The sequence below is a fragment of the Lissotriton vulgaris genome, chromosome 5 (genome assembly GCF_964263255.1).
Source record: "Lissotriton vulgaris chromosome 5, aLisVul1.2, whole genome shotgun sequence".
Classification (NCBI taxonomy): domain Eukaryota; kingdom Metazoa; phylum Chordata; class Amphibia; order Caudata; family Salamandridae; genus Lissotriton; species Lissotriton vulgaris.
Window position 1 is genome coordinate 479,419,062 of NC_141693.1, and position 22,358 is coordinate 479,441,419.

Below are 22,358 nucleotides of genomic sequence, written 5' to 3' on the forward strand. Positions count from 1 at the left end.
ACGGCCTTCTGCCCCTTGGTTCTCAAACTCCCTTAGGGTCCTCAAACAGGGGTGCAGGAAACAAGAAAGACTCTGGAGGCTACATCTGGACCCCATAGAGAAGGTCAAACACAAAAGCCTTCTTAAGGGCTACAAAGCGGCGGTTCTGGCAGAAAAGAAGGCGGCTTTCGCCAAACTGACTGCTTCACTCAGCTCCCCCAGGGACCTGTTTAAAATAGTTGATACCTTATTTCTCCTTCAGTCACCTGACCCCATAGTTGCCTCCCGAGAACTGTGTGATCAGATTTCCACCTATTTCCATACCAAGATCATGGATATCTACACAGACTTGGAAGCTCTCAACCTTAACCCTGGGAGCCCCGTCTCGCTCGCTGCACCTCCTCTGGAAAGTCAGATGCCCGAACCCCGTTGTCTGTTCACTCATTTTTCCCTCCTCACTCCTGATCATCTGAGTCCGCTCATGGACAAACTTAAGTCCGGATCCCCGCTTGACCCCTGTCCTTTGAAAATTCTCAAAGAATGCAGGAAAGTAATACTACCCCCCCCCCCCCCTTGCTGAGGTTATGAATCTTGTAATCTCAGAAGGCGTCTATCCCCTATCTTGGAAATTGGCCATTGTCAAGCCCCTGCTGAAGAAGCCTACTCTGGACCCTGGGATCCTGAAAAACTTCCGCCCCATTTCTCTCCTCCCTGCCCCTGCTAAGATACTAGAGGCACACCTTAACCATCACTTGAGTGCCTTCCTGGATAGCTCCAGTGCCCTGGATCCCTCACAGCACGGTTTCCGGAAGGCTCACAGCACTGAGTCGGCGCTTACAGTGGTTGTCGACAGTATCTGAGCCAAGGTCGACAATGACCAGACTGCCTTACTGGTGCTGTTAGACCTAACTGCGGCTTTCAACACCCTGTCCCCTTACATCCTAGCTAGCCACCTCAGTAAGCTGGGAGTGGCCGGTCCAGCACTTAGCCTCCTCACATCCTTTCTTGACCAGCGGAAGCAAAGGGTAAAGCTGGGCGATTTTCTCTCGACAGTCAAGCCTGTGAAGTGTGGGGTCCCCCAGGGCTCCTCCCTGAGCCCCACGCTACGTGGCCCCACTTGCCAGGCTTGTAAGATCCTTTGGGCTGGAAGTTCTTTCCTACGCTGACGACACTCAGATTGTGGTCTCCATATCACAATCTGTGAACATAGAGTCCCTAAACTTTAAAAACTGTATGGAGGCAGTCGCAGGCTGGATGGTTCAGAACTTCCTCAAGCTGAATGGGGAGAAAACTGAGGTTCTCATTTTCGGAGGCAAACACAAGACCTGGTCGATGAACTGGTGGCCCTCTGCCCTTGGCGCCTGTCCCACGCCCTCCACTTCGGCCCGCAATCTGGGTATTATCCTGGACACCACCCTTACCCTTGATAAACTGGTTAGCAGGACAGTTTCTACCTGCTGTGGTGCCTTAAGGATCTTAAGAAAAATCACCCACTATCTCTCCCTAGAAGCACGCAAACAGATCGTGGTGGCTCTTGTAGCCTCGCGGCTGGATTACTGCAATGCACTATATCTAGGGATTAACAACGGCATGGTCCAACGCCTTCAGATCGTGCAAAATGCAGCGGCCCGATTTGTCGTAGATGCCCGAAGCGCTCGTTAGGCTCTGCCATCAGCAGGAACCTGCACTTGCTCCCCATGCAGGCCAGGATTAACTTTAAGGCCCTCTGCCTTACGCACCGCGCCCTTAACGGGACTGGTCCGGAAGACATTCATTCCCTTGTATCCCATTATGTCCCCGGTAGGGCTCTTCGTTCTGCCAACAAAAATATGCTGACCGTCCCCCGAGTCTTCAAGGCCAGATGGGGTGGAAGGGCCTTCCGCTCCCTCGCACCCATACTGTGGAACACGCTCCCTGACGACTTCAAGGGTCTTGCTTCTCATGCCCTCTTCCGCAAAGCACTTAAGACCTGGCTCTTCCGAGAAGCCTACCTGTGATCTGCCCACCTCTGCTCAAACAGTTGTACCATCTTTTAGCGCCTTGATGTCTATGGGTTTAGTTGCGCTTTACAAATTCATAATTCATTCATTCATTCATTCATTCACAGACGACATCAGGTACCTACTAGACAACGGCAAAACATTGGTCCTCATCCTCCTGGACCTGTCGGCCGCCTTCGACACGGTCTGTCATCGCACTCTAAAGACACGACTCATAGAGCCGGAATCCAAGAGATGGCCCTTGACTGGACCACGTCCTTCCTCTCCGGCAAAACCCAGAGCGCCCGCCTCCCACCCTTCCGATCTGGAGCCACCGAAATCATCTGTGGCATCCCCCAGGGCTCATCCCTCAGACCGACGCTGTTCAACATCTACATGGCCCCCCTCGCACAAGTGGCCCACCATCACAACCTCAACATCATCTCCTACACCGACGACACCCAGCTCAGGCTCTCCCTCACCAAGGACGCACAAACCGCCAAAACCAACCTCCACGAGGGAATGAAGGCCGTCACCGACTGGATGAACAGTAGCCGCCTAAACCTGAACTCAGACAAGACGGAGGTACTCATCCTCGGACCCACACCCTCAGCCTTGGACGACTCCTGGTGGCCGACCACACTGGGAACGGCACCAACACCCACCGACCACGCACGCAACCTAGGATTCATCCTCGACTCCTCCCTCTCCATGTCTTAACAGGTCAACGCCGTCTCCTCCTTCGCTACCGCATGCTCCGTAGGATCTACAAGTGGATACCGACCGAAACAAGAAAAACGGTGACACAGGCCCTTGTCAGCAGCAGACTGGATTACGGCAACACACTTTACGCAGGAATCCCAGCCAAACACCTACAAAGACTACAACGCATCCAAAACGCCTCTGCCCGACTGATCGTCAACGTCCCCCCGCCGCAGCCACATCACCCCCCACCTGAGAGACCTACACTGGCTCCCAGTCGACAAGAAGATCACCTTCAAGCTCCTCACCAACGCATACAAAGCACTCCACAAGGCCGGACCAGCCTACCTGAACAGCAGACTCAGCTTCTACACCCCACCCGCCAGCCTCGCCCTCGCAGCTGTCCCCCGCATCTAACGAATGCCCTCCGGCGTTAGATCCTTCTCCTTCCTTGCCGCCAAGATGTGGAACACCCTCCCTACCCACATACGGCAGACCCAAGACCTACTCGCCTTCAGAAGACTCCTCAAGACATGGCTCTTCGAGCAGCAGCAGCACCCCTTCCCCCCTCAGCGCCTTGAGACCCTCACAGGTAAGTAGCGTGCTCTACAAGTACTCTGATTGATTGATTGATTGATTGATTGATTGATTGGCATGCCGTTACATGAATAGGCCCAGATGTGAATGCATGGTCAGGATGGCTCCAGGTCTGAAAGTTTGCCACAAAATAAATAAAAATTAGCCCTTGCAACTTTGCTTTGCAAAAAAAGAAACTCAACGATGGCCTAAATCGAACGTTTTAAAGTTTATGTGCAAGAAAGGAAGTAGCTTGTGGGTGCATGAAAGAGCTGTAAAGCAAACAGTCCTGAATACCACACTTGAGAAGAGTGAGAGGGGGTGCAAACACAGGGACCTACAAACGGGAAAACAAACACTCCCCCTTGGAGCTGGTTACGTTCGCTAAATGCTCACATGTGATTTTGGTTTCAAGCCCAGAGCTGGTGAAGCGAGACGAGAATGTCAGCAATGGAATGCAACTTCATACATTCCGCAAATAAAACACAAGACTCTCCAAAAGAGTACAAATGGGAGAGGCAAAATAGTGCATATAAATGGCACAATCCTGGCTTTAGTCCCTTCCTTTCCTTAAGCCCCTTTATCCCATCCTAAGGCTCCTAAGGCTCCCCGGAGGTGAGGGCCATGGCTGAAGATCTACAGCTGGATCGTGGACTGTGAGGGAGATATTTGGGAAATGTAGTCGGTCTATAGGCACCCCACGTCCTCTCCTGTGGATGCTGAGCCCCAACAGAGGGACCACAAGCATGCCTTGGTGACCGTGCCTAAACGCATCCGAGCCGATTCTCCTTAGCACGACATGTAGACAGTTAAAGTGTCCAGAAACTCTCTGCCAGCACCTGCGGTCTTACCTCTGGAGAATCGGCCGAACTCACACACACCTTAACAGCCCCTCCTCAGCCATGTTGGAGGATTCGCGGGTCCCCTCAATGAAAAATGAAGTTCGACTCCCTACTGCCAGCAGAGCCCTGGATCAGCTGCTCTCATGCATAATTTGAATCACCCTTGTTCCCACACTGCGGCATCAGTGTAGCGTCACCGCAGGCCACGCCCCCACTGCTGAAGACTGAAGCGGGCCCACTCGCTTACAAGAGGTCCAGAACTTACCACTGCTTCTTGCTCTTCGTTGCTGCACCTAAATAGCTTTTGATTTCTTTGCGACTGCCTTTTTGGGTAGATACAGTCAGTGGCGTAAAGTATATTGCGCCTTTGTGTGTTGATGTCCAGCAATTTGCATATCACGGTATCAAGAAACACATTTGCATGGGAGGGGGCGGGAACAAAGAGATCGGGGGAAAACTAAACAGGAAACTAAGACCAGAGAAGCGCTTGCGCGCTGGCTCCACCCAACAAGTGGGAGGGGTGGGGGGAGTGCAGCCGACAGCGTTTCCCTTGCGGGAGCGAGCAAGAACCATCTGTTTGCAAGTTAATTACAAACAGATGGTTTTGAAAGCTCGCTCCAGCAAGTGAATTGCCAAACGTGCATGCACGTGTTGCCATTGAAAGCAATGCAACACGTGCACGTTTTGGGGCAAAAAAGCAAACCGATTACTAAAGGTCTCTCTTAAGCAGCGCGAGACCTAAAAAGGGAAACAGTGACCTCCTACACAACACAACAGAAGTACCTTTACCCCGATGCTTCTCAAGGTACAAGAACTAGCGCCCAAATAGAACAGAATATAATTTTCTGGAGTTTAGCAAAAGGGTTTCTTTTGGCTATTTGTCATGGATACCAATCTTCCACCTAATGGAGTAGCAACTGTCTCCTTTATGCAAAATTTGTTAAACTTTCTCCCAGTAAACGTGCCTTGGCTGGAATAGGATGATAAATCACACAAATCTACTCTTCAGTCTCTAGGAATGGATGATTAAGTCTTGGGAACGTCTGAGAAAATATTGGGTTAAGAAGCCCAGGCTCTTTTACAAATGACCCTCTTTGCAACCCGCTTCTTCTTTGGGTTTCATCTCTATCCATCCCTCAAGCAGAGCACACTCACCCACCACAAGTTGTTTCCCCATACCTCAAATCTAGTACTGGCAAGCTATATCTAATAATATGTATATACAGTAATTCATTTTTTATGCTGTTTTTAAGCCCTGTGAGCAGCAGGTATTATCACACAATTTTAATTGGACTTCATTTAGCGGCCTCAGTATAATACAAGGTTAAGTTGGAGTTGCCAGGATCTGTCTTGTGACCCGCAGATCATATCCAATGTCAATATCGTGCTCTTCAATTGTAGAGCCATCTTATCAGCATTCACAGGGAAGCCTAAAGAACAACTGTCAGTTTAACCAGTGTCTTCCAAGCGCTGTAAGGGGGAAACATGTGTAAGGTGCTTGCGGACCTACATGCCTCCAAAGCGGTACACACTCCCAGAATAATACTCTTCTAATAATGCTGCACAATGTGGTGAATGAAAACATTGAATCAAATAATATCAAAAAGCACATCAGTAACCAAGACCTGCCTGGCAAAATATGACATGAAGAGACCATGTATTAAAACAGCAGGCATCCCAGAAAAAAGAAATCACACTATTGCTTTTTTCCTACAATTTAGGTATAAGATACAGACACACAGCTCTGAAGACTAGTTTCAAAGTAGCTTAATAGTTTGATTCAGTAAATTAACCACAAGCAGATTCTAATGTTACAATCAATCATCAGCAACATACAATGGACCAAATTTATTTTATCAAGCCAATGTACAAATGACTTACTAAAAACAAAGCAACTCGTGGTGGTGTTTGCAGGTATACATAAAATAGCTGTAAAAGCTACCACAAAAGGTATTCCGCTTCATACCTGTCGGGTTCACAATTATTGAAGGCAACAGCTTAATTGAAAATGCCAAACCTCACACAGCTTTGATGAAAGTGAAACGTAAGGCAGGGAATTTCAACATTTCTTTTCAGAAAAACAGATATAATTTAACACAGTAAGAAGTCTTAGATCAGAAAAACCCAGCAAATTGCACAGCAGTGTATCTAGAGACCAAGCCGCTTATCTGACAGTGAACGTTTACAGCAATACCTTCAGCACTAAAGGAGAAATTAAAAAGAATATTACTGAGGATAAACGTTAAGGATTCATCTGAAATTGATTCACAACATATATTTGATACCATCTAATTGCATTATTACATTTTAAAAAATTAAACCTGTATTTCATGAAACTATAGTGTCTGTCTGGTGTAACAGAATGTGACGCTAATATGCTGCAGAAATGAACTGGAGGCAAATATAACTGAAGCAATACCAAACTTAGTATAATGCACCTCTATTTCGATTGTAAATGTGTGCTAGCTTTAAACACAATAAATGGAATTGAAAATCTGTGGACTCTCAAATAATGATTTATGCTTTTCAACCTTCAATTAATAGGACATTTATAAAAAAAATGCTAGATTTTAATACATTCGGTTGATGGGTCTTAAGACATATGACCTGTGAAGCAAAGAACCACACCGACATGGTGACAGTGGAAACACTACAAATGGACATCACACCAGTTTAGAAAAAGAAACACTACAAATGGACATCACGCCAGTTTAGAAAAATAAAGTATCTTTATCTGAACAAAACAAGACCAAAACGACAAAAATCCAACCTGCACAACTCAAAATATGACTTTTAAAAGGTTTCAAGCAATTCGGTCCACAGAAATCTATGGATGCGTGATTTTTATATAAAGTCCATCAAATAAGTCGAAATCCACAAGGCAAAACAGAGGAGGGAAGCACCGGAAAACACAGTGATGCGTCTGTGTCGGAGTCCTTGGGGAGCCGGTGCGACAGTTCACCTGCATGCAGGAGAAGTTACGCGTCAAATCCGGACTGTAGGGGCAAGTGATGTGTCGATTTCCCAGGCGACTCTGGTCTGCGAGTGCTGAGCTGGAAACACTTTCCACACAGGAGAGGTGCATGAGAAAATTCAAGTACTATGGGTTGATTCAGAGACACAGTGTGCTGACTCAGCATTGAGCAGTTTTTCAGCCTGTGGGTGGGTGCCGCTTTCATTGCCTCAGCTGCTCGGACCGTGCATTGGCATTTTCTCCTGCACGGTGGTGCTGTAGTGAAATAAAAAGCCGCTAGCATCACCAAGCATTGATTGAGGTAATTTCTTCAGTATTTTGCAGCAGAACAACCTCCATGGGCCCAGAACTGGATTTGGCACCCAAGGCAGGTCAGAACTCCCAGCAGTGGAGTTCACAGATGCTGCAGGTGAAGTCTTTGCTGACCCTGAGACTTCAGAACAGGAGGCAAGCACACACAAGCCCTTTGAGAACATTCTCAAGCAGGAACTCAGCAAAGTCCAGTCCTTTTCCTCTCCTTGGCAGGTACAGCAACTGCAGCGAACCAGTAGCAAAGCAACAAACAGCAAAGGGACAGTACTCCTCACAGCTCTTCAGCTCATCTCATTGGCAGAGGTTCCTTTTTATTCCAGAAATATTCTAAAGTTCTGGGGTTTTAGGTCTAAAACGTATGCCCCTTTTTCCCCTTTGAAGTCTTTGTTCAGAAAGTCTCTCTTGCTCAATAAAACCAGTTTCGTTCTCCCTGGTCCAGCCAAACTACAGGGGGTGGAGATAGCATTGTGCAGGGCAGCAGCAGCCTATTCAGATGCTAGTGACTACTCTTCCCATCACTCTAGCCCAGGACGGCTCATCAGAGTATGCAGGGCATACTTTAGATCCGTTTGTGTGAGTATCTGGAGTGAATGAACAAACAGCCCATGTCTGTCTAAAACCAGCTGGTTAATCCACAAGCAGGCAGACGCACACAGGATGGTTTAAAAGAAAATGCCCACTTTCTAAATGTGGCATTTTCAAACACACAATTTAAAAACCACCTTCATTGGCAGGAAGAGGCAGGGCAGGGCCACTTCTCTTTCACATGCTGCCTGGTAGTTGGTTTGTCCCATGGACTCTTTCCGGTCTTTGAGGTACTGATTATCTGATTATCTTTATTGTCTCCTAATTATAATCTTTGGAGCAGTAGCTGGGCTGAACTTTTGATTTCAAGCGTCTTGTACTGTCCCATTCAGTTGAGTGTACACACATTAAATTTTATTCTGACTATAACCTTATATTTGGCTTAGTATTGAAAGCATTTGTAGCCATTTTGGTTTGTTTGTACAACCAAGGAGCATGGGGAAAAGAAAGGCTGCGGAAGGAAGCGGGGATCGGATAACATAGGTAAAAAGGCAGAAAATTACACAAGCATGCAGGTAGTAACTGTGTTTTAGACCGTATTGGCACCCTCATTAGCGAGTGTTAGGATATATTAGAGGCAGTGCCTAATGCACAAACTGCCTGTGAAAAGTCCCCCCTTAGATCTATCCAATCCATTAATGGAAGCCCAAATTGACATCCCACTATCCCTGCTATGTTTCGCAAGCCACACAAAAAAGGGCCAGCTATTTATAGTGTTGACAAAAAGTGTGACACGATAGCAGAACACTTGACTACTAGCTCACCTGGGTCTAGCCCTCAACAAATAGACCCCATAATCATATGTACAAACAGATTTTTGCCTTTGTCGGATCCACTAACAGATAGGGTAGAAAGGCCCCAGACTGCCCAGTTACCACAGTTATCTTCAGCTAACAGTAAAGAGGTAGTGCTAGGGACTAACCCAGAGTATCAGGACATGATCCAACTAGTCAACATGCTCCGGCTCGAAGTAGGGACCATGAAAACTATGATTGAGGACTTAACCTCTATGGTTAAGCTTCTATCGCAACAGGTTTTTTCTCGCATAGAGAGTGTTAACACTACGGCAAGTCATCCCCTCTCGCTGCCATGCCACCAATTCTGGAAGATTACCAGGCCCTCCTGCCACCGGCAATAACACTAACTCTAATGGCCTTCCCTCTCTTTCTGGTACGACTAAGCTCCAAAAGCTAATGACACCTTCATCTATGATAAAGCACCTACCGCATCCTGATGTAAGCAATCCTAATAATATAATTTTTATAGGGTAGCATCATCGAGGGGCCAGACATTGTACAGCAGAAACACTTCCCCTCATACTCAACATCCTCAATGTAGTTGCTAAACTAGGTTGTCCGAACAGAACACCTCCAAACAGCCCAGTGGCCACAGAATCTATATGGTGAATGTGCCCAAGTATGACACCAATAAAGGCACAGAGAATGCGGATTCCCTGACTAATAAAGCCATTCATTGAATACGGTATGTCAGGGGATATCGTTCAGCGATAAGGGAAGACATTGTCAAGGCACGTAGGCTCACTTCTCCAGCCCACCAGACAGACTGTATTGAGCTAACAGTAAAGAGGTAGTGCTAGGGACTAACCCAGAGTATCAGGACATGATCCAACTAGTCAACATGCTCCGGCTCGAAGTAGGGACCATGAAAACTATGATTGAGGACTTAACCTCTATGGTTAAGCTTCTATCGCAACAGGTTTTTTCTCGCATAGAGAGTGTTAACACTACGGCAAGTCATCCCCTCTCGCTGCCATGCCACCAATTCTGGAAGATTACCAGGCCCTCCTGCCACCGGCAATAACACTAACTCTAATGGCCTTCCCTCTCTTTCTGGTACGACTAAGCTCCAAAAGCTAATGACACCTTCATCTATGATAAAGCACCTACCGCATCCTGATGTAAGCAATCCTAATAATATAATTTTTACCAGACAGACTGTATTGAGCTTACCCTGACCAGGGCGGATCTAGCTGAAAATCTTTTTGCTCTGGCGTTTCGAACTAGTTCTCCAGGATCGTCATCCATTCAGTTTAGACAATCCTCCGAGTAGCCAGATTACATATCCCCAGGCAGTCGCTCACCAGTCATCCGGGAAGCTCCACATTGAACAATAATGACTGACCCAAGAGAGTGCCACCCCAAAAGCAACAAGGATCCCCTATAGTCAATACAATCATTAGGGGTAGTCCTCCCAGTACCAAGCTTTTTAATACAGGTCCGGTTCGGTCTCCAAAGACCACATCTGTATCTCCACCTTTGATAGAGGGCCTGAAGGAGGCCAGCTGCATATCTCCCATTAGACTTAGTGGGTCATTGTCACCTTGTCCTACTCCTCTAAGAAAATCCCTGTTGTCCTGGAACATTGCAGGGTTGAGTTCGAAGACCAGTTCGAAGACCAGTTCCCCCGAGTAGCATGCCTTTATCGAGTGCTATGACATCTGCCTCTTTCAGGAAACTTGGTCAGAGGCCCCCCTCTTCTGCCCAGGCTAGTTAAATTATTACATTCCAGCCACTAGAGGAGCAAAAGGGTGTCCATCAGGGGGATTTACAATTTGGGTGTGGCAAGAATTAGGCTTTAACATCCAGGTGCTCTCGACCCAGAGTTATGACAGCCAGGTCATTAGATTGACTACGGGTTCACAAGTAAATGTAAATGTAAATGTAGTAGTATTTGTATAGCGCACCGAATCGACCACCGAAGGGGTATCTTAGGCGCCTGTACGCATGCCGCTGTGGAACCCTTCCTGGCTTTCCCTGTGAAGTGCCCACTCCTGGGCACTTCCAAGGTGAAGCCAGGCATCCTAGCATTATTGGGGAACGTAGACATTTATAATGTTTACGTGAGAGGAACTAGAGAGCAGAAGTCGGAAGGTTTAGCGGCTCTCGACTATCTTCTTGACCTATATTCAAAAGAATCTAATGTGCTAATCGTGGGCGACTTTTTAACTTGTCATTTGAGCCCCTTGCCAATGAGGAGTGAGGATGCCAAGTCGGGCATTCCAAAGCTGGAGCTTGCACCCATAAAAAAGTGGACGGATGTGGCCATTCAAATTAATTCTATCTGTCTAGAAAAGGGCTTGTGAGCGGCAAACGGAATGTCGCCATCAGATAGATTCGGGGCTAACACATTTAATAACAGGCACAGTGCTCGTCGAATAGATTACTTACTAATTAGCTTGAAACTATTGCACGCCCTTGGAGACATGATTGTTAGGGGCCGGCTAGAAAGCAATCATAACCCCCTGTGTGTGACCCTGGGACAAATAAAATATAAGGCATCTGCTCAAACAGGTAGTGAACTGTCCTCACGCGATATCTTCCCCACTAATGGTATGAGACGCTTAAAATGGGTGCTGATATTAGAGATGCCCATACTCTTGGTATCACTAAGGACATGGACTGTGCCATAACGGAGCTTGAGGTTAGTGCAGTAAACATAGCGGCTCCTGAGCTTTCCATACACACCCATAATACATTTTCTGCCCTTTCGCGCACACACTTTATTAAGCAGGGCAAGCCTAAAAAGGCTATAAACCAGAAAGCCGGCCACTGGTTTAAAAAGGAATGTAGAGTGGCATGTGAAGCACCAGGGCTAGCTATTAAAGTAGGTGATCCATTTGCAATTCGGGCAGCTAGGCAAACTTATAGGAGTACCCAGAAAATTTGGGATGGCAGGATCTTAGAGAGGCTTGCGCTTCGATTAACTCTAAGCACTTTTGGAATATAATAAAATCGGACTGAGGAGGACGACTGCAACAACTACAAAATCATCTATCATAGGAAGATTGGGTTAAGCATTTTAAACCCCAATACGCCCTTGGTTTATCTGGATTCGAGTGAGATCACTCATTAGTTTTATCTAGACGAGGCCTTTTGCAGAGCTGACGTTGATGTAGCACTCAGATCATTAAACGTCGGAAAAGCACCTGGCCCAGATGGTATCCCATGGCCATATTCCTTTATGATAAGGCTAGATGGTGCCGGTACATTTTCTTGTTGGCTAACGCTATTGCCCAGCGGCGCGCCAGACCCCGACTCGTGAAAAGGGGCCGAAATTATATCTTTTTTTAAAAAGGGGATAAATCTCACACAGGAAACTTAAGGCCCATTAGCTTCATAGGTTACTTTCAGAAGGCGATGGGGTGGCTAGTTCTCAACAGGGTCCAAGAGTAGATAGATGATCATAGTATCCTATCCCCTCTGCAAGCCGGCTTCCGGGCTTACACTAGCACCATGGCCAGGTGTTCCGGTTTGTCTTATACTACTGGAAGACGATGGATCTGGGCCAGGGTAGCTTGTATGCTGCCTTCGTTGATCTCAAGTCAGTGTTCGATATCATTCCCCGTATCAAACTATGGATGACTCTGCAAGAAATGGAGATGCCATCCGAATTTCTAACCCTTATAATTAGATTACATGAGGATAATTACGCAAAAATCCGATGGGGTTCGTAGGGTAATGTTACTAGTCCCTTTCCAACTGAAAGAGGAGTGTGCCGAAGCTGCGTCATGGCACCCACACTATTCTCCTTGTTCATCAACGGAATAGTGAACTGAATGAGATCTACCGCTATCGACACCCTAACATTAGCAGGTGTGAAAATAACTATATTAATGTTCGCAGATGACACATTGATTATTTCAAAGACCCCGAGTGGTCTTCAATGAGCCCTTTCAATTTTTGAGGAGTTTTACTCCAACCGGGGCCTGGAGGTTAATGTGTTGAAAACAGAACGTATGTCTTTTAACCCATATAGAGCATTTAAAGAGAGTATTCAAATGAATGATCGTCCATTAGAGCAAGTTCATGAGTTTACTTACCTGGGGGTCAATTTTCAGGATGACTTGAAATGGAAACATCAAATTGATCAGGCAACTTTAAAGCACCGGCAACTATCGGGAGTGCTATTTTCTGAATATATCACCTCATTCACAAAACCAATCAGTCCGGTACTCCAGATATATAACATGAAAGTCATCAGCTCAGCCCTTTATGGGGCAGAGCTATGGGGCTGTGAGAACCTGTCGAACCTCACTATAGTAGAAAATAGGTTTCAAAGAAAAATGACCAATATCCCACAAAGTACCCCAGTGTGTCCCCTACTCTATGACCTGTGTAGGAAATCCGTTGCAGACACTGCAAAATTACGGCCTCTATTATTCTGGCGTAGAACTTGGACTACACCAGAATTGGCATTGTATGCTGCTGGTTTCAACAATATAATAAAGGCAGACAATTTTCCTCAAAAATTGGCTACGGGAGGTTAGAGATATCTTAACATGTATTTGTATGATAGCATTGTGGAGTGACCCAGCAAGTTCCCTCTTTCCCTCGAAAAAGATTTTAAAAGAAAAATACTGGGAAATGGTAATGCACAATACATTGAGAAACAGTGTGTCATCTTCACTAAAAGGAATTTTTCCTGGAAACTAAACTAGCCCCCAGTTTAGAGCCATGTTGGGATTTAATTACAAAACCGTAAGACCGGAAGTTATACCTCCAGTTCAGGGTGGGCTCATTGCCATTAAGAGCTTTTTCTGCTAGATGGACTAAATCTGGTAATAATTTGCGCCCTGTATGCCAGGCTAGCAAAGAGTCATTGGCACACCAATTGTTCATCTGTGCAGGATATGTTGCCCCATGTCGTGCCTGGCTGGTGCTAATTTGCAAACTACTAGACACCAGAAGGTGTAACAAAGCAGAAAGAATATTACGTACTGACAAGTCTACTGCTATTGTTATAGCACTGGCAAAATTCTTGGGGTGGTCGTACGCCATGAGATCACGTTCCCTTAGTTCCAAATAAGGTTGAATCAGATTTTGTGCATCTGCATATGACGGAGGAAAGATATAATCTATCTAGTAAACGTAGTAATTAGGTAGAACCAGGTGTCTGTATTAACTAAATGTGGCCTGATATTTGTACCCCTTTTATAGTGAAACCTAAAAAAATGCTGATGATTTATACTATCCGAGTTTTTAATGAAATTTGTACATGTTTTAACTAATAACAGTTTTTATTGTGGTTTAATTTAATTTCCCCATTCAGGCTTTGTATTATGTTCTATATGCAGTTTTCAGAACATTTTCGTATTGTGCTTTTATGACTAATTTGTTGAATAAAGCTTGTTTGGATTGGTTAAAAAGAAATGCACACTTTCTAAAAGTGGCATTTTCAAACACACAATTTAAAAACTACCTTTACTAAAAGGAGTGCTATTACATTCTGAGTTCAGAGGGCCTAAACTCCAAATCTCTAGCTGTTCCCAACTGAAAGTTACACTAGTAAAAGGTTATAAGACAGCTCCAATGATAGCATAAGGAGAGCTAGTCCTTGACATAGTGAAAAACGAAGTACACAGTACTTCACTATCAGTACACGTAAAACACACCAGTACACATCCTCCATTTAACATTCACTGCACCCAGCCCATGGGGTACCTTGGGCCTACCATAGGGGTGACTTTCATGTAAGACAATGGAATTGCACTTGCCAGGTCAAAATGGCCGTTAAAAACTGCACTTGCAGACAGCAATGGCAAGTCTGAGACACATTTGAAAGGCTACTGGTGTGGGAGGCACAATCAGTGCTGCAGTCCCTCTAATAGTATTTGTTTTACAGGCCCTGGGCACACACAGGGCACACTTCTAGGGACTTAACAGTAAATCAAATATGCCATTCATGGATAATCAATAAGAATTACAATGTCCACAGGGAGCATTTGCATTTTGGCACTGATCAGCAGTGGAAAAAGTGCCCAGAATACCTAAACCAGCAAAAACGAGATTCAGCACACAGTCAAAAATACAGGAGGTAGATGCAGAAAGACTGTGGAAACCACGCCAAGGAAGCCAGGTCTAACAATGTCACTAAGATTTTTCAGGAATACAGCAGTCCTTCATCCAACTAGACCCGACTAGACACACAGGTTGCACTTCCTTATTCATTTGGCATGAGCAACACATGGAGAATCTTCAACTTATGATTAGGTGAGTTAGGTTTTCGCAATTTGGCATCTCCCTACTTACATTTTACCCATTCTACCTGTTAAGTAGAAGAAACTTTCAACACATTGAAAAGTTGGTTTCTAGACGCTAATCTCTCTACAGACTATTCATTTACCTACCAAAATGTAGTAGTGCCTAGAAGTAGGGCGAACGCCAGAATTAAACGCTATAACATCGGGGCATTAATATTAAAGGTCAACACTTACATTTGTATTCAGCCGGACAGACGCTGCAGCCCAGAGAACTCTGCGACACAAGCAGGCGTGAAAAGCAGATACGTTTCCTGAAAAAGAGTTGGTTCGGCAGTGAGTGCTCGCCGGACCTCCTGTGTGACTAAGAATGCAGACTTGCGGGTCTGTGTGCTCTCTGAGTCAGGGAGGGCGGGCCCCGAGGGTGGGCGGGCCCGGGAGGCACATTTGGGCCGGGGAGGGGCCCCCTCTTTCCCAGCAGCCAGTCTCTGAGCACTAGGGGTGGGCCTAGCAGCCGCGCAGCGCAATTAAACACAGCGTGGAGCGCACACTACCGCCTCCTCAAGCCTGGCACTGCGCACACTGGAAAAATTAACACAACTCATATAAAATGTGTATTTAAAAAAGAGGTGCCGCCGAAGGAAATATAACTCCTCACGCATTTAAACCACAAGCAACAACTGTGAGCAATTTTGAAGGAGTAGATGTGGTCAAGTGGTTTGTTAGTCATGTTGTCAGAGTTCAAATCCTGGCTTCTCCGCTCCAATATACCACAATGAGATCCTGAGCAGATCACTTTGATGAGCTTACATTGTCTGCAAACAACTGGGAGCGCCTTGGAGCGATTAAGATCCCGATAGAAAAGCAGAGTTTTCCTCAATTTTAGAGCAATAATTAGAAAAAAGTATTTCTTTCTGCTCCGCTTCGTATTTTTGTAAGGGGAAGTGGACTCAGAATGGAGCCTTGGTGTTGTTACACCCCCCCCCTTATAAATGTTTTTTCTAGTTAACAGTTGGGTATAGGTACCTTCTTTCGGGGTTGGTGAGGTGTCTGTCAGATTTCACAAGGATTTTTCACATAAACATGCAAAAACACACAAAGTGTTGGTTATTTTACAAACTAATGTTTTCTCTGACTTAACACCCCTATCAATTCCCATTCATCTCTCTTTCCACTGCCCCTTCAGCACCTCACATGCTCCCTGATTGTCCTATAATGTATTTTTAGGTCTCGCCTGTCGATGCGCATGCGCATCGAGCAAGGCGAGAGTATTGGGACTTATCCACTCTTTATCCACACTGCAAGGAATCGTGGCGATTCCTTGCAGTGCCCGTGACTTTTAAGCTCAATGCGCATGCGCATTGAGCTTAAAAGCGCGTGCACGTCCGTCTTTGTTTACCCGCTCCGCCCCCTCCCCTTCCCGCCGTCTCGCATTTCCCCTGTCGCATTTCTCCTCCCCCCTCCCCTCTCTTCCCTCCGTCTTGTTTATTGTACCCGCTCCGCCCCCTCCCCTTCCCGCCGTGTCGCATTTCTCCTCCCCCCTCCCCTCTCTTCCCTCCGTCTTGTTTAAGTTTACAAGTTTCAAGGTAAGCTCTTTATTACATAAGCCACGCGTTTTGGAAATATTTATTTTGGCACCCACGTTCCCTTCTTTCCACAAGTATTGGAAAGTCACAAGTGCCTAGTTTTCTTTTCTTTTCTTTTCTTTTTACCATAACATTGAAAAGGCTTCCAATCGCTCTTCAAACAAAAGTATAGCTCTTGCGTAGTTTCAACAGTACTTTGATCTTCTGCCTGAACTTTGAACTTAGCCTACAAAGTGTAATGCCTCTGAAAGCAGTTCACCCACGTTTTACACTATTGGAAAAATTGAGCCTTTTTATTTGTCACTATAAGTCAGTAGTGTGAGGCTGCAAAACGGGTGTTCACCGTAGTCCCCGGAGGACTCGATGCATGCCAGATTTACAGCTTACACAGATAGTATAAATGTACATACAGTGAATCTAAATGTCATTAATGTACACGGTCAGTGGATATCCTGAAAGTATGGTTTGGATCCGGTCCCAGGGACCCACGCTGAACACGCTTGGGGTTCGAGTTTACTTTAAACATTGAAGTTAATTGGCATCCAGTGTCTGATGTTCCAGATTCGTAACTGAATCTTTTGCTTCTCCCCACCTCGCCCCTCGCCGCCCTTCAGAAGAACCCTGTCTTGTTCTCTCTAGCCACCTTGAGATGCTAATCAGAAGTAGTGGCATGCTGTATATCTGGTTTACATTATGTGCCACAGTGTTGGAAAATCTAAAGCTGGTAGCCCCCAGTATTACTGGCCAAGACACGTCCCATCTCAGATTGAGTACCTTAAGAAGATGAGACAAAGAAACTGGGGTGCTGTGTTTAATTAGCAATAGGCTTTAACTTCTGGGGGTGCTACTGCAGAGTGCACTGAACTGGTCTTAAGATAGCAAGGACGCATGCGTGTGACCCTTCAGTGCCAGACTGGGCTGCATCGTAGAATCGATTGATGGGTCCAGGCGCCTGCAGCAGAGCTCTGTGCAGGACCTGAAGGTCATAGGTCAGGATTTCAGCAGGATTGGCTTAGTCTTTCACTGGAGTAAAGGGCAAAGGTCACATTTCTTATTTACAGTGCTACAATGATTCACGAGTGCTGCAGCAGGCATTACACCACTGATGTCTTTAGTGGTTGTTGGCGAAGGCCTATTGTCAGGGTCACTGATATTATGCTGCAGGAGAGGGCCAAACTATGCGGCAGTGCTGAGTAAATTATGCAGCAAAACCAGGCAAATAATGCGGCCTAATGCGGCACATTTTGTAATAGCATTACTACATTAGTTTGTCATTTTTAAATTTGGTAAGACTCTCGGAGCATTGGTTGCACCTCATTTGTACTAGTTTAACACCCAAACATAGCAATAAGCAACAACAAGCATTGGCATAGCCAATAGGTCTCGCATTTGGGACCTTCTAAGTATTTAGTTATACAGCACAATATCCTTAGTGCAACAACATCAACTGTTGCGTGGCTAAACACTTATAAAGTTCCAAAGGTGAGACATATTGGCTATGCCAATGCTCGTTGAGTTTGCACTTGTTTCACCAATTTTATAAAGTGGAGTCGTTAGAGGAACGGAGTATGCTGAGGGTACAAACAGAGCAGCTTCAGAGTTCCACATTTTCTAAATCACTTTAAAAGGAGCTCCCAGATGTCTACATGTGCACCCACCAGAGTCTGGTTTCCCGTTGTGAGATTGGCAAACCTGCTGCTACTCTTCCTCAATCTACTACTCTAATCTGTGTGGGGCTGTGGATCGTCTTACAGAGAGTGTCGAATGGCTTTGGTTCTAAATGAAAGCTCAGGAGACTGTAAAGGTGACTTTTCCAGACATGATAGTGACAATATCCAGCATTCTCAGTATATATGAACCTGGGCCATCTCTCCTGCACGTATCAGCACTGTGTGCATGGAAAGCAGCCAGAAACTCAGCCAATTTTCCATCAAAACCTTTAGTGTCCATCTAGGTGCCAAAAACTAAACTGGTAGCCTGAAATCTGATTTTATGAATTTAGTTGAGGTTATCAGCATTCTTGATGATACCTATATGCCAACACTCTGGAGTAGTCTTGAAGGGACGAAACTGATTAGGAAATTGTCAAGCAGGGGTAGAAAGACTCAAGGAAAGTGCTGTGGGTGGCTCTGCTTTCCCTAAAGTGTTTAAGGCCAGAATTAGCCTTTTTTGGCAAAACAGATGGGACCCACAATAAGCCATATACATATGGGATACCTGCACATCTCCACAGATGCTAGTAGATTGCACCCAAGCACAACGCTGGAGCACCACACTAGTGCACACCACTTACCCCAAGCAGTCAGTAGCAGCAAGGCCTGAACTAATAACAAATTTTGCTGCATCCTGGTCACCTTGAGTGGTTTGTACTAAAGAGGCCGAAAACTTCTCTGGATTCACCAGCAACATCTTGCTGGCTGTGTCCCTGACGACAAGTGTATAATGGCCTAGTTGGCAGAGTGCATTGACCGACTTCAATGACGAGCTGGTAGAATAGAACATTTGCTTCCTTTGCTTCCCTAACACCTAAATACTTTTTGACTAGCTGTCATGGGGAATGCCTTTTATCTATTTGTTGTTGGAAGCCTTGACCACCCAAAATCAGTGGTAGGATGCTACTTAATAAAATCTGGGTCACCAGGCACCGGTCTGTGGCGTCTGGACATCTGCCTGATCATCAGTGGGTAAGTGCAAGGCTCCGCCCAAGTACCCATCAGGCCATTAAAACTGAAGTAAGGGCTCAGACGATGCTGCCCCAGGGTGCAAAACCTCAGTATGGACATTTGCCATGACTTCCAGAGAAAGAAGCTGTAGATACAAGACCTAAGCAGCACATCTAATACCTAAAGCAAATGAAACCTGCTTCACTCTAAATGAATAAATATATATACACACACACACACACTGCCGTCATCATAATGTGGGGGAAAATCATCACAATCCTTATCATCATCATCATTATTATCAGGTAGTGGCAAACTCAGGCCCGATTCAGAGGTAAGAAGATGATGGGGCCTCCAGGCAAATTGTGAATACAACAAAGAGGGGGGAGAGAGAGAAAAAAGTGGATTCAGTCTCCCTTAGCAATATGATTAAACAAAATGGAATCCACTCAGAAAGTGGTGGTGGTCCCTAAAGTGATGGGGAGCACACAGTGTTGTTTAAATGCCCCTCAAACACCAACAGGCCCCTTGGTGTCATGCTTCATCATCGGGGCCTTCGCACCCCTCTACGGAATGCGGCGTGCTACGACTTATGACTGCGTAGGAGCACTTGGTAGTGAACTATGTGAGGGTGTGTGTTTAGGGAAGAATTGTGAGTTAGTGAGGTGAGGTGAAAAAAGTGAGGTTAAAAAATACCTGGCTCGTAGGAAAAAAATATTTATTAAGTCCTCGGCTGGTATTATTAAAAAGGTGCAGAGTGAGGTTGATTATATACCTATTAGGGTATATCAACCATTAAGAGTGTCACGCTTAATGGTTGATATACCCTAATACGTATATAATCAACCTCACTCTGCACACCGCATTCCGTAGAGGGGTGCGAAGGCCCAGATGATGAAGCATGACACCAAGGGGCCTGTTGGTGTGTGAGGGGCATTTAAACAACACTGTGTGCTCCCCATCACTTTAGGGACCACCACCACTTTCTGAGTGGCCTCCAGGCAAAAATGATCAAGGCAGTATTTTGTCTGAATCAGAATAGACTGCAATGGGCTACACTGGATCGAAGTCAAAGCGTGACCTTGGATGTAGTTGAGGTAGATTTGTTCAGGGTCGGACACCGGAGTCGGCAGAGGCTTGAATTCTGGTGTTGGCAAAATATGGACAGGTGTCGATGAAGAAGGGACCTGTGCTGGTCTTGGAGCCGAAACAGACATTAGTACTGAAGTTGGTGGGAAACCAGAGGCAGATTCACAATCAGAGGGCTCAGTTGTGTATTTTCCAGTTGTGGAATCAGCCCTTCCAGCAACAGAGGAATCGACTGGCACCTTGATGCCTTCCCAACTTCCCAACTTCTCTTTGGATCTAGGGTAGTGGGATGGGGGGGTGGGGTTGCGGTCCCACATCAACTTTTTATGATTCTTCAACTTAGATTTTGATTTACTGGATGACCATAAGGAAGACCTGTCAATGGAACGACCTTGAGAATGGAAATACATTTGTGATCTCAACTTGGAGTTTGATGTTCAGCTTCACAGTCCTGAATCGTTTTTGGGTGCATGAGGGAATATTCTTCTTATGACTTCGTGTGACTTAGAGTTGTGTACCAAGTCCAAAAGCCTCATGCGGGTCCAACACTGACATCTGCATTCAACAGTCATAGCATAGTTTGAAGCATGCAGCCTTCTACTGGGTTTTTCATTGAACTGGCAAAAGTTGTAGAACTGCACTCATACATATTCAGGATTAGGTCCAGTTTTACAAATCCCTTTCTGAATCCAGCACATAGAATTTATACATTGTCATTTTTAAAGGCAGTGTGCCTATATTTTGAATGGTTAAGAAAAAATAAACAATATGTATTTTTTTTCAAGGTGTTCCATACGCACACTCACCTGCATCACCTGTGTAGGAGTTGCCTCCCCTTCTTCAATGACTACCTCTGGATGTTCTGTCTCGTAATGCCTCTGTAGCTGTGGCTGCGATGTGAACAGTTCCCCGCACAACTCGCAGCCAAATGCGTTTTCTGTCTGGCTGAAGTGCTCAGTTGCAACATGGTGCTGCAGAGCGCCAGGGAAGCGGAAGGCATCCGTACAGTACAGACAGCGAAAGGGCTGGGACCCTGGTGGGGATGAAAGAGGAAGACTGTGATGGATGGAATGTTGGGGGAAAGAAAAGGCAACATCTATAACCAGAAATGTTAATCTTCTAATGTTGAAAGCCTGGGTGAACTGAAATGCCTGCTACTATGAAAGCAATTTAAGAAAGCTGAAGATTTAGGATGAAAATTAATGGAAGAAACATAACCAGGAATGGTAATTCCAAAACAGACCTTGTCTGAGGTTTCAGGTGGTGGAAATTGCCCTAAATCTTTCTTTATTTGAATAGTTTAATTAGGACATGGGCAATCAAATGTTGTATTTTCATTATTTCATTGGACTGTTGTCATAGCCACATGACCTGGTCATGTCACTACGGTTAGAATGCTATGTGCTTCCCTTGAATACCAATTCTTTTACTATTTGTTATCAATGACAAGAAGAGTGCCACATTATGCTGATAGCAACCACAGTGAAAATCAAACAAGCATAAGTGTTCAGGTCCACAGCTGCTTTCAGTTAGATTTGCACCTGCTCCCCCTTCATCTTTTTTGGATGGGAGACGTACCATAGGAAAGGGAAGATTTTAAGTCAAAATTGGTGGCTAGATGAACAAGCTACTTCCCTTTTGTAATGGCTTTTCTGGTAGAGACTATCTAACTGCAGATTCCTCCCCTTGTCAATTTCCCCGGCTCCAGACTGGATCCGGAAAATGTTGACAGCAAATCTCTCACATGTTGGCCAATGGCAATGAGCAGCTCTGTGTCAGATCCATTCCGGCCCATATGTGACATCTGGGCTCCATATATACCACCAATGCATGCTGACAACAGTTTCATTCTGATCTCTGTCCACATTGTCAGATGCAGAGCCCTTAAAATCTAAGTGTGGTTGTGTGCAACTCTTCAGATTTGGGATTTAATTAATGGCCTGTATCAGATCATTATACAGAACAGGGAGGAGGGTGGGTTGGTAAGGAATAGGCGGTTTGATAGAGTCTATACTAGTAATAGTGTTACCAAAGGTAAGTAATTTGGTATTGAGAGTGAGACTTCTAACCACAT

At 45.5% G+C, this 22,358-nt stretch overlaps 1 protein-coding gene across 2 annotated transcripts in view; it reads right to left on the reverse strand.

Annotated features, from left to right (window-relative positions):
• Nucleotides 1–22,358, reverse strand: part of ZBTB40 (zinc finger and BTB domain containing 40) — a 324,401-nt gene that overhangs the window by 56,391 nt on the left and 245,652 nt on the right. For both annotated transcript variants that reach the window (XM_086921924.1, XM_086921925.1), the window contains one exon: nt 21,091–21,317. In XM_086921924.1, coding sequence (XP_086778050.1) covers nt 21,091–21,317 — 227 coding nt within the window. The remainder of the gene's footprint in view (nt 1–21,090; nt 21,318–22,358) is intronic.